This window comes from Bos indicus x Bos taurus, chromosome 15 (assembly GCF_003369695.1).
Source record: "Bos indicus x Bos taurus breed Angus x Brahman F1 hybrid chromosome 15, Bos_hybrid_MaternalHap_v2.0, whole genome shotgun sequence".
NCBI classification, from domain to species: domain Eukaryota; kingdom Metazoa; phylum Chordata; class Mammalia; order Artiodactyla; family Bovidae; genus Bos; species Bos indicus x Bos taurus.
The window spans coordinates 1,394,511-1,409,481 of NC_040090.1; the positions used below are offsets into that span (position 1 = coordinate 1,394,511).

General features: G+C 41.0%; 1 protein-coding gene across 1 annotated transcript; it reads left to right on the forward strand.

The window, feature by feature from the left end:
• Positions 1-766: 766 nt before the first annotated feature.
• LOC113904711 (olfactory receptor 5AN1-like) lies at positions 767-1,708 on the forward strand. The gene has a single exon (XM_027561817.1). The coding sequence runs from the start codon at positions 770-772 to the stop codon at positions 1,706-1,708; it is 939 nt and encodes a 312-aa protein (XP_027417618.1). The 5' UTR covers positions 767-769.
• Positions 1,709-14,971: the final 13,263 nt, after the last annotated feature.

Here is a 14,971-nt window from a genome sequence, read left to right on the forward strand (position 1 = left end):
TAGCTATTTCGAACTTATGCTGAATGAGGCATTATGTTTTGTTATTATAAAGCAGCAGTTATACATTGAGTTATCAGAGGTCTCTCTCTTTTTTTTTTCCTGCCTACATTTTCCTCTAAAAGTTCTATAGTTTCTGGTCTTACATGTAGGTCTTTAATCCATTTTGAGTTTATCTTTGTGTATGGTATTAAGAAGTGTTCTAATTTCATTCTTTTACATGTAGCTGTCCAGTTTTCCCAGCACCATTTATTGAAGAGACTGCCTTTGCCCCATTGTATATTCTTGCCTCCTTTGTCAAAAATAAGGTACCCATAGGCCCATGGGTTTATTTCTGGGCTTTCTATCTTGTTCCATTGGTCCAGAGGTCTCTTAAAAACCCGGTATTTTAACCAATGATCTCTTATTTATATCTAGCAATCACAGAATTTCTGTTTTACTTCAAAGTTTTTTTTTTTATTCGAATTTTTAAAAAGTAATCTATTTTTTTAATTGGAAGCTAATTACTTTACAATACTGTAGTGGCTTTTCAGCTTTTTAAATATGTCTTTTAATGTTCATGAGATCTACCTCATGAGATAATTGAGAACCTGAAACACCGAGACGTTACTTCTGGACAAGATGAAAGGCTGACGTCTTTCCAAGGACAGTAAAGCATTTCCCCTTTTCCAGGGATCAAAGGGGGGAAATATGAGATTTGTGATACTACCATCTCACCCGACTCAGCAATGCATCCTCTCTTCTCTCTTCGAATTTTAAGAGCATCAAACCAATGATTAGAAGAGAAAATATCACAGAGATCACTCATTTTATCCTGTTGGGATTCTCAGATTTTCCCAGAATCATAGTAGTGCTCTTTGTCGTGTTCCTGGTGATATACATTTTGACCCTGACTTGGAACCTGTCGCTTCTCATCTTAATAAGAATGGACTCCCACCTCCACACCCCCATGTACTTCTTTCTCAGTAATCTGTCCTTCATGGACATCTGCTATGTGACCTCCACAGCCCCCAAGATGCTCCACGACTTCTTCCAGGAGCGGCAAATTATCACCTATGTGGATTGTGTTATTCAGAATTTCGTATTCTCCACCATGGGGCTGAGTGAGTCTTGCCTCATGACCGCCATGGCTTATGACCGATATGCCGCCATTTGTAACCCACTCCTCTATTCATCAATCATGTCACCGGCTCTCTGCGGTCGGATGGTTCTGGGATCCTACTTGGCTGGACTCTCTGCTTCTGTATTCCAATTGTGTGCCATGCTCCAGCTCCACTTCTGTGGGCCTAATGTCATCAACCACTTTTTCTGTGACATACCCCAGCTGTTAGTTCTATCCTGCACTGACACTTTTTTTGTACAACTCTTTACTGCTTTATTGACAATGATCTTTGGGGTAATAAATGTTTCTGTTATCATGATATCCTATGTCTACATTGTCATCTCCATCATGAAGATCACGACCTCTAGTGGCAGGTCCAAGGCTTTCAACACCTGTGCTTCCCACCTGACAGCAGTCACTCTCTTTTATACCTCAGGTATGTTTGTCTATTTGAGTTCCAGCTCTGGTGGTTCCTCCAGCTTTGACAGATTTGCGTCATTCTTCTACACTGTGATGATTCCCATGTTGAATCCCTTGATATACAGTCTGAGGAACCAAGAAATCAAAGATGCCTTGAGAAGGTTGCAAAAGAAGAGTAGGTATTGCTGAGGCCACAGATTCTGAGATTTCAGATGGATTTTTCCTATCAGAGTCACCTTACACAATAACATTCTTATGAATGAAGTATAACAAAAGTCATACTGCTTTTGGACCAAGAAAGATTAATTTGACACATAATATCCCCAAATGGATCAACAGTTGGATCATGCTACACAAACAGTATTTTTACATCCGAGGGCCTCATTACTTTCTGCCTACATTAAGTGAGGCCTCCTCATCTATTGATACATCCACAAGTATTTGTGAAACGCTGGAGTTTAGTGCCTTGTTTCTTCTTTTTCGCTTCTGAGAGGGAGCCCTGTTCCATCTCGGGCTTCTGACCCTGAAGAAGAGACAGCTGACAGAGGCCTCAGGAATGTGTAAACCTCATCTCCCAGATATTCTGATGCAATTCTGTGGTGGTGGCCAGTGTTTGTTCTGTGTTTCTGATGAGAATGTATGCAGAGAGGGAACATACCTTTGGGCAGAAACAAGGTGTACTATTGGCCTGATTGGGCTTCCCTGGTGACTCAGCTGGTAAAGAGTCTGCCTGCAGTGTGGGAAACATGGTTTCGATCCCTGTTTTGGGAAGATCCCCTGGAGAAGGGAAAGGCTACCCACTCCAGTATCCTGGCCTGGAGAAGTCCATGAACTCTATAGTCCATGGGGGGTCACAAAGAGTCGGACACAACTGAGCAACTTTCACTTCACTTCACTTCACTTCATTGGCCTGATTGTGCCTCCTGGAAAGACGAGTATGACATAGCTTATGTTTGTGTAAGTCCTTCTCAGGGACAATTACCTAATAGTTTGGGAGTATATCCTGAGCTCCACCACTCTAATAAGGCAGAGGTGATGTGAATTATACAGAGGAAACGAATGAAGCATGTGTTCCCTTCAGTGCCATTTACTCATGAGTTCCATGATGTAATTTCTTGCTTGCAGTGTAGAATGGGGAGTTCTCATGGGGATGATATTAAAAATCTATGTCACAGTCAATAGAGATTTCTGATATTGTAGGACTCAAATCTCTCTCTCTCTCTCCCATTAAATTTGGAAATTTCACCCTAGATGGCAGGCTTCCCAGGTGGTGCTAGTGATAAAGAATCTGCCTGCCAATGCAGGAAATGCAAGAGACACACGTGTGATCCCTGGGTTTGCAAGATCCCTTGGAGTAGGAAATGGCAACCCACTTCAGTATACTTGCCTGGAAAAATCACATGAGCAGAGGAGCCTGGTGGGCTACAGTGCATGGGACTGCAGAATCAGATGCAGCTGAGCACACCCTTGTTGGACATAGACAGTGTGATCATGCTACCAAATAATTTCTGCTATTCCAAGCATTTGAACATGTTTGATGTGATGAGAATTGTGAGAATTCATGGACATAATAAAGTTACTAAATATTTCATACTGTAGACCAAGAATGAATATGAAAAATTGGTATAAATTCTTTTCTTTTATCTGTGTTCAACATTTTATGTCCCAGAAACTTGTGGTTGTATGGTGTGTAATAATGGTTGGAGTAGAATGGTTAGAGTTACTTTAATGCTGATATTTGCCAGGAAAACTTAAGGTGCAAAAGCGGAAATAGATTGAAGATAGGCAGGGTTCTTAACTCTGGCCAATTTTCATCTGCAGTAGGAGGATGTAAATTTGTGGTCCTTGTGATCCGTTTAAAAATAAGAACAAGATGTCTTCTGACTGTTGACTTGCCAGATTTCCCAGACTTCAACAAAGTGATATAAAGTACATATTACTCCCTGCAATAAGAAGCCCGTGCCCCATAGTGAGAGAGTAGCCCCCACTCACGGCAACTAGAAAAAGCCCGAGTGCAGCAACGAAGATCCAGAAGAGCCAAATACATAAATTCCTAAAAAATAAAAAAAAATTGCAATTCACTGAGTTTTGACAAATGTATCAGTTCAGTTCAGTCACTCAGTCATGTCGGACTCTTTGCGACCCCATGGACTGAAGCACTCCAGGCCTCTATGTCCATCACCAACTCCTGGAGTTTACTCAAACTCATGTCCATTGAGTCAGTGATGCCATCCAACCATCTCATCCTCTGTCATCCCCTTCTCCTCCTGCCTTCAATATTTCCCAGCATCAGAGCCTTTTTAAATGAGTCGGTTCTTCGCATCAGGTGGCCAAAGGATTGGAGTTTCACTTTCAACATCAGTCTTTCCAATGAATATTCAGGACTGATTTCCTTTAGGATGGATTGGTTGGATTTCCTTGCAGTCCAAGGGACTCTCAAGATTCGTCTCCAACACCACAGTTCAAAAGCATCAATTCTTCGGCACTCAGCTTTCTTTATAGTCCAACTCTCACATCCATACATAGTCCAACTCTCACATCCATACATGATCACTGGAAAAACCATAGCTTTGAAAAAAGACAGACCTTTGTTGTCAAAGTAATGTCTCTGCTTTTAAATACACTGTCCAGGTTGGTCATAACTTTTCTTCCAAGGAGCAAGCGTCTTTTAATTTCATGGCTGCAGTCACCATCTGCAGTGATATTGGAGCCAAAAAAAATAAATTTTGTCACTGTTTCCACTGTTTGCCCATCTATTTGCCATGAAGTGATGGGACCAGATGCCATGATCTTCGTCTTCTGAATGTTGTGCTTTAAGCCAACTTTTTCACTCTCCTGTTTCACTTTCATCAATAGGCTCTTTAGTTCTTCTTCACTTTCTGCCATAAGGGTGGTGTCATCTGTATATCTGATGTTATTGATATTTCTCCTGGCAATCTTGATTCCAGTTTGTGCTTCACCCAGCCCAGCATTTTTCATGATGTGTTCTGCATATAAGTTAATTAAGCAGGGTGACAACATACAGCCTTGACATACTCCTTTCCCGATTTGGAACCAGTCTGTTGTTCCATGTCTGGTTCTAACTGTTGCTTCCTGACTTGCATACAGTTTCTCCAGAGGCAGGTCAGGTGGTCTGGTATTCCCATCTCTTTAAGAATGTTCCACAGTTTGTTGTGCTCCACATAGTCAAAGGCTTTGGCATAGTCAATAAAGCAGAAATAGCTGCTTTTCTGGATACTCTCTCGCTTTTTTGATAATCCAACAGATGTTGACAATTTGATCTCTGGTTCCTCTGCCTTTTCTAAAACTGGAAGTTTATGGTTCATGTACTGTTGAAGACTGGCTTGGAGAATTTTGAGCATTACTTTACTAATGTGTGAGATGAGTGCAATTGTGCGGTAGTTTGAGCATTCTTTGGCATTGCCTTTCATTGGGATTGGAATGAAAACTGACCTTTCCCAGTCCTGAGGCCACTGCTGAGTTTTCCAGATTTGCTGGCATATTGAGCGCAGCACTTTCACAACATCATCTTTTAGGATTTGAAATAGCTCAGCTGGAATTCCATAACATTCACTAGCTTTGTTTTTAGTGATGCTTCCTAAGGCCCACTTGACTTTACTTTCCAGGATGTTTGGCTCTAAGTGAGTGATCACACCATCATGATTATCTGGGTCGTGAAGATCTTTTTTGTATAGTTCTTCTGTGTGTTCTTGTTACCTCTTCTTAATATCCTCTGCTTCTTTTAGGTCCATACCATTTCTGTCCTTAATTGTGCCCATCTTTGCATGAAATGTTCCCTCGTTTCTCTAATTTTCTTGAAGAGATCTCTAATCTTTCCCGTTCTATTGTTTTCCTCTATTTCTTTGCACTGATCACTGAGGAAGGCTTTCTTATCTCTCCTTGCTGTTCTTTGAAACTCTGCAGTCAAGTGGGTATATCTTTGCTTTTCTCCATTGCCTTTCACATCTCTTCTATTCTCAGCTATTTTAAGGCCTCCTCAGAAAACCATTTTGCCTTTTTGCATTTCTTTTTCTTAGAGATGGTCTTGATCACTGCCTCCTGTACAATGTCACGAACCTCCATCCATAGTTTTACAGGCATTCTGTCTATCAGATCTAATCCCTTGAATCTATTTGTCACTTCCACTGTATAGTCATAAGGGATTTGATTTAGGTCATACCTCAATAGTTTAGTGGTTTTTGATATTTTCTTTAATTTAAGTCTGAATTTGGCAATAAAGAGTTCATGATCTGAGCCACAGTCAGCTCCCAGTCTTGTTTTTGCTGACTGTATAGAGCTTCTCCATCTTTGGCTACAAAGACTATAATCAATCTGATTTTAGTGTCTGCCATCTGGTGATGTCCACGTGTAGAGTCTTCTCTTGTGTTGCTGGAAGAGGGTGTTTGCTATGACCAGGGCATTCTCCTGGCAAAACTCTTATTAGTCTTTGCCCTGCTTCATTCTGTACGCCAAGGCCAAATTTGCCTGTTACTCCAGGTGTTTCTTGACTTCCTACTTTTGCATTCCAGTCCCCTATAATGAAAAAAAGCATCTTTTTTGGGTGTTAGTTCTAGAAGGTCTTGTAGGTCTGCATAGAACCGTTCAACTTCAGCTTCTTCAGCATTACTGGTTGGGGCATAGACTGGAATTACCGTGATATTGAATGGTTTGCCTTGGAAATGAACAGAGGTCATTCTGTCGTTTTTGAGATTGCATCCAAGTACTGCATTTCAGACTCTTTTGTTGACCATGATGGCCACTCCATTTCTTCTAAGGGATTCCTGGCCTCAGTAGTAGATACAATAGAATGGAGAAGGCAATGGCACCCCCACTCCAGTACTCTTGCCTGGAAAATCCCATGGACGGAGGAGCCTGGTAGGCTGCAGTCCATGGGGTCGCTGAGGGTCGGACACGACTGAGCGACTTCACTTTCACTTTTCACTTTCATGCATTGGAGAAGGAAATGGCAACCCACTCCAGTGTTCTTGCCTGGAGAATCCCAGGGACGGGGGAGCCTGGTGGGCTGCCGTCTATGGGGTTGCACAGAGTCGGACACGACTGAAGCGACTTAGCAGTAGATACAATGGTCATCTGAGTTAAATTCACCCATTCTGGTCCATTTTAGTTCGCTGATTCATAAAATGCCAGTGTTCACTCTTGCCATCTCCTGGTTGATCACTTCTAATTTGCCTTGCTTCATGGACCTAACATTCCAGGTTCCTATGCAATATTACTCTTTACAGCATTGGACTTTACTTCCATCACAAGTTACATCCACAACTATATGTTTTTTTTTGCTTTGGCTCCATCTCTTCATTCTTTCTGGAGTTATTTCTCCACTGATCTCCATATTGACACCTACTGACCTGGGGAGTTCATCTTTCAGTGTCCTGTCTTTTTGCCTTTTCACACTGTTCATGGGATTCTCAAGGCAAGAATACTGAAGTTTGGCTTGCCATTCCCTTCTCCAGTGGACCACATTCTGTCAGACCTCTCCACCATGACCTGTCAGTCTTGGCTGGCTCCACATGGCATGGCTCATAGGTTCATTTAGGGTTAAGTTCAGGGTTAATTTCTCTCATTTTCTCAGTCTATATAAAGCTTTGTCACTTTGTTATCCCTCCGAAAATTATCTTTGATTTTATTAATTTTTCTATTGCTTTTCCTATCTTTATATAGTGTATCTTGCTTTGAAAAAAATCTTGTGTGATTAAGCACACATCCACACACATGAAGAGCTACTCTATGAAATAGCTACTATTGTCAGCTCCATGATAACACTGAGGTGACAGTTCTGAGGCTTAGGGAGGTTAATTTGCTGAAGATTATGAAATCCTCAAGTGGAAGAGATGATATGAACTCAGGTTTGCTGATACCAATGCTCAAGGCTGCAATCACAATAATTCATGGCCTTGTCATCTATTAATTTTTTGTGTTCCTTATTGCCTTGATTTCCTCACTTATGCATAGAAAATGGCATCATCTTGACTGCCTCACGGGGCTGCTATGATGATTGATTTAGTTAAGGCAATTGAAAAAATATGTGTATGCATATATCTAAAATAAAGTGCTTTGTAAACAGAAAGGACATGTTTATATTTTTTCATGCAATTTACCAACTGGTTATGTTATCTTGAGTAAATCCCTTAGCTGCACTGGCTTCAGGTCCTCACCTGGAAATTGAATGCATTGAACTAGATAATCCCTAGGTCCAGGGATCTCCAGCTCTAATGACTCCAAGTTCATTAAAAGAAAAGTTATAATCAAATGATCATGATTGGACTATGGGGAAGTGGGGAATGGATCCAGAAGGGACAGAGTAAAATCGAGCATGAAATTAGCAGGGACAAAGACTCCATGACAACCATGACTCCAGAGAGCAAGTGCCTGGAGAGTTTTCTTTCCCTAATTGTCCTTTCCATTTCACCTCTGCTGTTATTAACACATTTAAGAGTATCCCCCATGTGGCGTTGTCTCTGGCTGTGAGTGAACAGCCAGCTCATGGACACAAGGGTCCATCTTTGACTGAATAGGCCCCATCTGAAAAATTTGGGGAGATAGACGATTTCAATGTTTGGCAAGAGCTCTGTCATTCTGGGGGATCTGAGTCAAGGTGAGAAGGCAAGATTTATAGAGAAGAGTGGATTTTGTGCTATCTCTATAGCTATGTGAATCTTCAGAGAGAAAGGTTTTTAGTCCTGTTTCTTTCTTTCTTCAACTCTTCCCCCTCCCGCAGGTCCATGACCTCCTAAGCTCGTCCTTAGGTTCCCTTTCTCCTTACACAAATTCTCTGATTTTCAGTGACAAGGATAATCTCTAACTTAAAATTTCAGGTCTCACTCTGTAGTGAGAGACAACTGTTGAGATCTAGTTCTGCAATTTCCCAAGGATATAATTTTGAACTCTGTTACCGTCTCTTTTTCACTGGTAAAATAGGGGTAATAAGATCACTGAGACTCAAATGAAATGATGTCTGTGAAGCCCAACACGTTGAACAAGTTAACTGAGTGCTGAATTTAACTAATAGTTTACTGAATTTAAGGGGAATTTCCTAAGCTCAGAAATGCTTGCCTGTGTTTCCCAACTTTATCCATCCCAAGGACCCTTTAAATTTATGCTTGCTGAGCATGCTTGTAAAAGATAATAATGAATTTGAGTTCCACTTCAATATACAGCTTCGATTCCTTATTTCTGTGTAAGAAAAGTCCAGCTGGTCATGCCATAATGCTATGGAAAAGTACTCAAGTACCATTCCACTGGGCTTTTGAAATACTTTAAGTAGCTGTCCACTATTATTTTGAATAATTTGGGGGTTTGGAGACCAGAGCTTGGATGAAACAGACATCAGAGATTCCCCACTGCAAGTACAGGTAGTGTTGGCTTAAATGTCACTTTTAGTCTTTTCTTCCTTACATTGTCCTTTTTTATCCAGCAACATTCTTGGCTTTCTTAACCTGACTTTGTACTCTGCACAACCTTGCAAATGACCATGTCCTTAGTGGATAAGATTTGGAAAAAGTTTTAATAGGCTATATCTCCCTAGTGAAAATCTCCAACCAATATTTACATCAGTCACCTTTTCTGCTACAAACCATCTTGAAAGCTGGTGAACACATACAGAAAGGTTCATTCGAAGAGAGTGACTATATTACAAGATATTTGCTTTTCCTGCAGTTTTCCAAATTTTAACAACATAAATTTTTAGGATAAATTTTATCGGGGATAAGTGAAACCACACACAGCTCATCATTCTTTTCTGGCAGATATGGGTTACACAGATAACTTTAGTTGAGGCTGAGTCTGTTCCTAGAATGTATTGAGAAGATGAAAGATTTCACTGTGAGTGATTGGTCAAAAGCTGGACTTACTTTCACTGAAGTGATTAATTGTGTTGATATACTGGGAATGTGGGTGAGAGTTTATACTTTCAAAATATTTTCATGGAATTCTACACATCTTGGACAGAATGGGTGAGAATATGTTGGCAGTATTCTTATAAGAGTAAACAGAAAGATTTTAAAGTTCATAAAAGTATAAATTGAAATGAAACAAATGTATTTTTACTTTCATATCCAAAAATGGGTTAAAGAATTACTTCTTAACATATCCAGCATCTATTTACTGAGTAATACAAATATTAGTATATGAGATGCACATAGCATAACCTCTCCACTAGTCTACATGCTGTCTATAGTGAATATCACAAGTTCCACTCTACTTGGTGTTGGTGGAACATAAAAAGCAGAAATCGGAGCTTACCATTTCGCTGACTGGGAAATAATGCAATATAGAAATAAACATAATCACTTATTAACAATATTCTGGAGTCTAGGTTTAGAACTCATTTAATTTAGGAACTAATTTTATGAAGAACTCCTTGCTACTTCAGGATTAGTTCTGACTTATTTTTCCCTTTATGGTGAGGAATGATCATGGAAATGACAACCACTAACATTCATTCATCTCTTACTGTTTTGAGCCCTTTATGTCATTCAGTCCCTGCAATAACCCAATGAGGTGGTAAAGGATTATTAGCCCCATTTATAGATGAGGCAACTGGGAGGTAATAACTAGCTAAGTGTTGCACAGCCAGTAGGTAAAAGTGTGGAAAATCTATTGTCTCTGACATTCTTCCTCATTCTCTCTGTCATTTTCCCCTCTCCCTGTCTCTCTGTCTCCCTTTGCTATTAAGGATTAAAGATGCATATATCTTAGTAACTTGTTCTTATTATAAATATAGGAGTTGCAGAAAGTTGAAAAACAGTATACAAGTAAAGGAGAAAATAAAAACCATACCATTCATTACTTTTGGCCTTTGTATTTAGTTTACATGCAATGTGCATGAGAGAGAGAGAGATTAGCTAATGCACAGGTCTATTGTCTTGATGGTGATGTCCCATAATAAATCTCTTAGGCTTTCTTAACTCTTTTCATTGTTTTCTCTTCTGTTTTATTGAGTGTGCTGTTAAAAGTCTCTATTGATTTCTTCAACTCTAGGATTTCTGTTTGTTTTTTTTTTTAAATGGTTTCTCTTTCTTTGTTAAACACATTTTATTCATTTTGTTAATGCATTGTTTTCTTAATTTCATCCGGTTGTCTGTTTATGGGTTTTATATTTCACCGAACTTTTAAAAGAGAATTATGCTGAGTTCTTTGTCAGACCATTTATAGATCTTTATTTCTTTAGTGAAAGTCACTCAGTCATGTCTGACTCTTTGCAACCCCATGGACTTTACAGTTCATGGAATTCTCCAGGCTAGAATACTGGAGTGTGTAGCTCTTCTCTTTTCCACTGGATCTTCTCAATTCAGGGATCGAACCCAGGTCTCCCACATTGCATGTGGATTCTTGGCCAGCAGATTCTTATAAAGCTATTAAAGCTTTATAAGTTTCCTTTAGTGGTGTCATATTTACCTAATTTTTCATGATCCTTGATTCCTTTGTTAGTGTCTGCATGTTTGCATAAATGATCTCTACTTCCAGATTTTCCAGGCTTGTTTTAGTAGAGACAGCCCTTCCCAGTCAGCTCAGCTTGGAGTTCTAGATAGATCATCTGGCAGTGACCTTGATCAATTGGGCTAGCTATCAAAATCTGGGTTGGATGAAGCACAAGCTGAAATCAAGATTGCCGGGAGAAATATCAATAACGTCAGAAATGCAGATGACACCAATCTTATGGAAGAAAGTGAAGAAGGACTAAAGAGCCTCTTGGTGAAAGTGAAAGAGGAGTGTGAAAAAACTGGATTAAAACTCAACTTTCAGAAAACTAAGATCATGGCATCTGGTCCCATCACTTCATGGCAAATAGATGGGGAAACAATGGAAACAGTGACAGACTTTATTTTGGGGGGCTCAAAATCACTGCAGTTGGTGACTGCAACCATGAAATTAAAAGACACTTGCTCCTTGGAAGGAAAGTTATGACCAACCTAGACAGCATATTAAAAAGCAGAGACATTACTTTGCTAGCAAAGGTCCATCTAGTCAAAGCCATGGTTTTTCCAGTGGTCATGTACAGATATGAGAGTTGGATTATAGAGAAAGCTGCATGCTGAAGAATTGATGCTTTTGAACTGTGGTGTTGGTGAAGACTCTTGAGAGTCCCTTGGACAGCACGGAGATCCAACCAGTCCATCCTAAAGGAAATAAGTCCTGAATATTCTTTGGAAGGACTGATGTTGAAGCTGAAACTCCAGTCCTATGGCCACCTGATGTGAACAGCTGACTCATTTGAAAAGACCCTGATGCTGGGAAAGATTGAAGGCAGCAGGAGAAGGGGACGACAGAGGATGAGATGATTGGACGTCATCACTGACTCAATGAACTTGAGTTTGAGTAAACTCTGGGAGTTGGTGATAGACAGGGAAGCCTGGCATGCTGCAGTCCGTGGGGTTGCAAAGAGTCGGACACGACCGAGCAACTGAACTGATACTGATCAAAGTCTATTTTGGGGTGAGGACATTGCCCAGGCTCTGAGGCTGGGGTGCAGATGCGGCTGGCCAGGAGTAGTTGATGTGATTGCTTCCTTGGTTCCTTGGCCAAGAGTAGCATTAGGACGGCGTCTCTTCTTCCCTGGATTCTCAGGCCAGGTTTCTGAGCTAAGCAGGACTGAGTACTCTACCAGCAGGAGGTAAGACTGGGAATTAACTTCATAACTTGGACAGGGCTGCAGAATGGGCTCCAAGGCTGTTGTGACCCACCAACTGGGGACCCAAATCAGAAGAACTGTACACCGAGTTCCTTGGTCACGTGGGGGCACGGCTTTGCTCTGCAGAGAGGCAGAGAGGTCGGGCTCTCTGCTCACACGCTACTGTAAGCAGGGCTGTGGGATGGGCTACGCAGTTTCCCACATGCTTCAGTTAGTTCTCCTGGACGCTGGGTCTGAAGGTTGTGTTCAGAGTGGTTAGGACTATACATTATTCTTCTTGCCTGTACATGACCACAGAACAGGCCCAAGACTGGCAAGGCTCCTTGTTTGGGAAACTTAGGAATTAGGAATTAGGAATAACTGCACACAAAGTTCTCTGGCCAGATGGGGCCATGCAAATGGGCAGAGCTCCTGTCTGGACACTACTCAAGCACTCCTGGGTGATGGAATTTTCTGAGTGTTCTAGCCATGCTTGAATAACCTCAGTAGTAGATGGGGTTATGAATCATAAGTGCAGGAGAAGAGGCTCCCTGGATGGCAAGGCTCATTTTTCGGGGTCCCAAATCAGGCAAAACTGCTGGAACTCAGTCTGCCAAGATCCTAGCCCTGACTGTTCCAAGGCGGGTCTCCTTTCTCTGTCATAGTGTGATTCTCAGTGGTCACACTGCACAGATTCCTGCATGGTTTCTAGGACATGAGACCCAAGTGGGTCTTCCTAAGGAGTGACCCATAATGCTGGGGAAGCTGGAGGTCCACAGTGGGCTCTCTCTCTTTTCCATAATGAAACCATAGCCCTAAAGGGTGCTCTTGGTGTAGCTAGGAGAGGGGCAATGCAATCAAACATATCGGGTCCTCTACCCATCTAATGTGGTCTTTCTCCATCTCTCTAGTTCAGCCTCATTCCTGTGCTTTAGGATTTTTTCACTGGTACGTGCCTATAAATAACTGCTAATTATTTTTGTATTGGGGCTTCCGTGGTAGCTCAGCTGGGAAAGAATCCACTTGCAATATAGAGGACCCTGTTTCGATTCCTGGGACAGGAAGTTCCTCTGGAGAAGGGATAGGCTACCCACTCCAGTACTCTGGCCTGGAGAATTCCATGGATAGAGGAGCCTGGCAGGCTTTAGTCCAGGGGGTCACAGAGAGTCAGACATGGCTGAGTGATTTTCACTTTTCTTTTTTCTGGTGAGGGGAACTGAAGTCAGGAAGGACCTATGTTGTCATCTTGATTATGTCACCAAGAACTAAATCTCTGAGTTAGAGCTTATTGTTTCCTTGTTGTTGTTCAGTCGCTCAGTCATGTCTGACTCTTTGCAACCCCATGGACTGCAGCACACCAGGCCTCCCTGTCCTTCACTGTCTCCTGGCATTTGCTCAGACTCATGTCCACTGAACTGATGGTGCCTAACAAGTAGAATATTCGAATATTAGGACAATAATTGGGGCTAGTAGTGAGATGTACTAGGCTCCCTTTAGAACAGTTTGCACGAGGCTTCCCTAAGAAGACTGATTTTGTAACTATTGGGCACACATGCTTTGCTCTACCAAATTATATCCGGAATATAAATTAAGATAAATTTCCAGACTATTTTGGAGATGATGTGTTGAATATATATGTAAAAAAATTGAGATGTTATTATAAACAGGGTAATTTTTTAATATATCCAATAACTGTTTTTTTAATATAAATTTATTTATTTTAATTGGAGGCTAATTACTTTACAATATTGTAGTGGTTTTGCCATACATCAACATGAATCCGCCACAGGTGTACACGTGTTCCCCATCCTGAACCCCCCTCCCATCTCCCTCCCCATACCATCCCTCTGGGTCATCCATCCCAGTGCACCAGCCCCAGGCATCCTGTATCATGCATCAAACCTGGACTGGTGATTTGTTTCACATATGATATTATACATGTTTCAATGCCGTTCTCCCAAATCATCCCACCCTCTCCCACAGAGTCCAAAAGACTGTTCTATACATCTGTGTCTCTTTTGCTGTCTCTCATACAGGGCTATCGTAACCATCTTTCTAAATTCCATATATATGCATTACTGTACTGTATTGGTGTTTTTCTTTCTGACTTACTTAACTCTGTATAATAGGCTCCAGTTTCATCCACCTCATTAGAACGGATTCAAATGCATTATTTTTAATGGCTGAATAATACTCCATTGTTTGTATGTACAACAGTTTCCTTATCCATTCGTCTGCTGATGGACATCTAGGTTGCTTCCATGTCCTGGCTATTATAAACAGTGTTGCAATGAACGTTGGGGTTCACGTGTATCTTTCAATTCTGGTTTCCTTGGTGTGTATGCCCAGCAGTGGGATTGCTGGGTTGTATTGCAGTTCTATTTCCAGTTTTTTTAAGCGAAACTCCACACTGTTCTCCATAGTAGCTGTATTAGTTTGCATTCCCACCAAAGGTGTAAGAGGGTTCGCCTTTCTCCACACCTTCTCTAACATTTATTGCTTGTAGACTTTTGGATCGCAGCCATTCTGACTGGTGTGAAATGGTACCTCATTGTGGTTTTGATTTGCATTTCTCTAATAATAAGTGATGTTGAGCATCTTTTCATGTGTATGTGAGCCATCTTTATGTCTTCTTTGGAGAAATGTCTGTTTAGTTCTTTGGCCCATTTTTTTTATTGGGTCATTTATTTTTCTGGAATTGAGCTGCAGGAGATGCTTATGTATTTTTGAGATTAATTCTTTGTCAGTTGCTTCATTTGCTATTATTTTCTCCCATTCTGAAGGCTATCTTTTCACCTTGCTTATAGTTTCCTTTGGTGTGCAGA

Bases quoted from the DNA above. Each gene is read 5' to 3' on its own strand.
- LOC113904711 (XM_027561817.1), top strand. From the start codon at position 770: ATGATTAGAAGAGAAAATATCACAGAGATCACTCATTTTATCCTGTTG.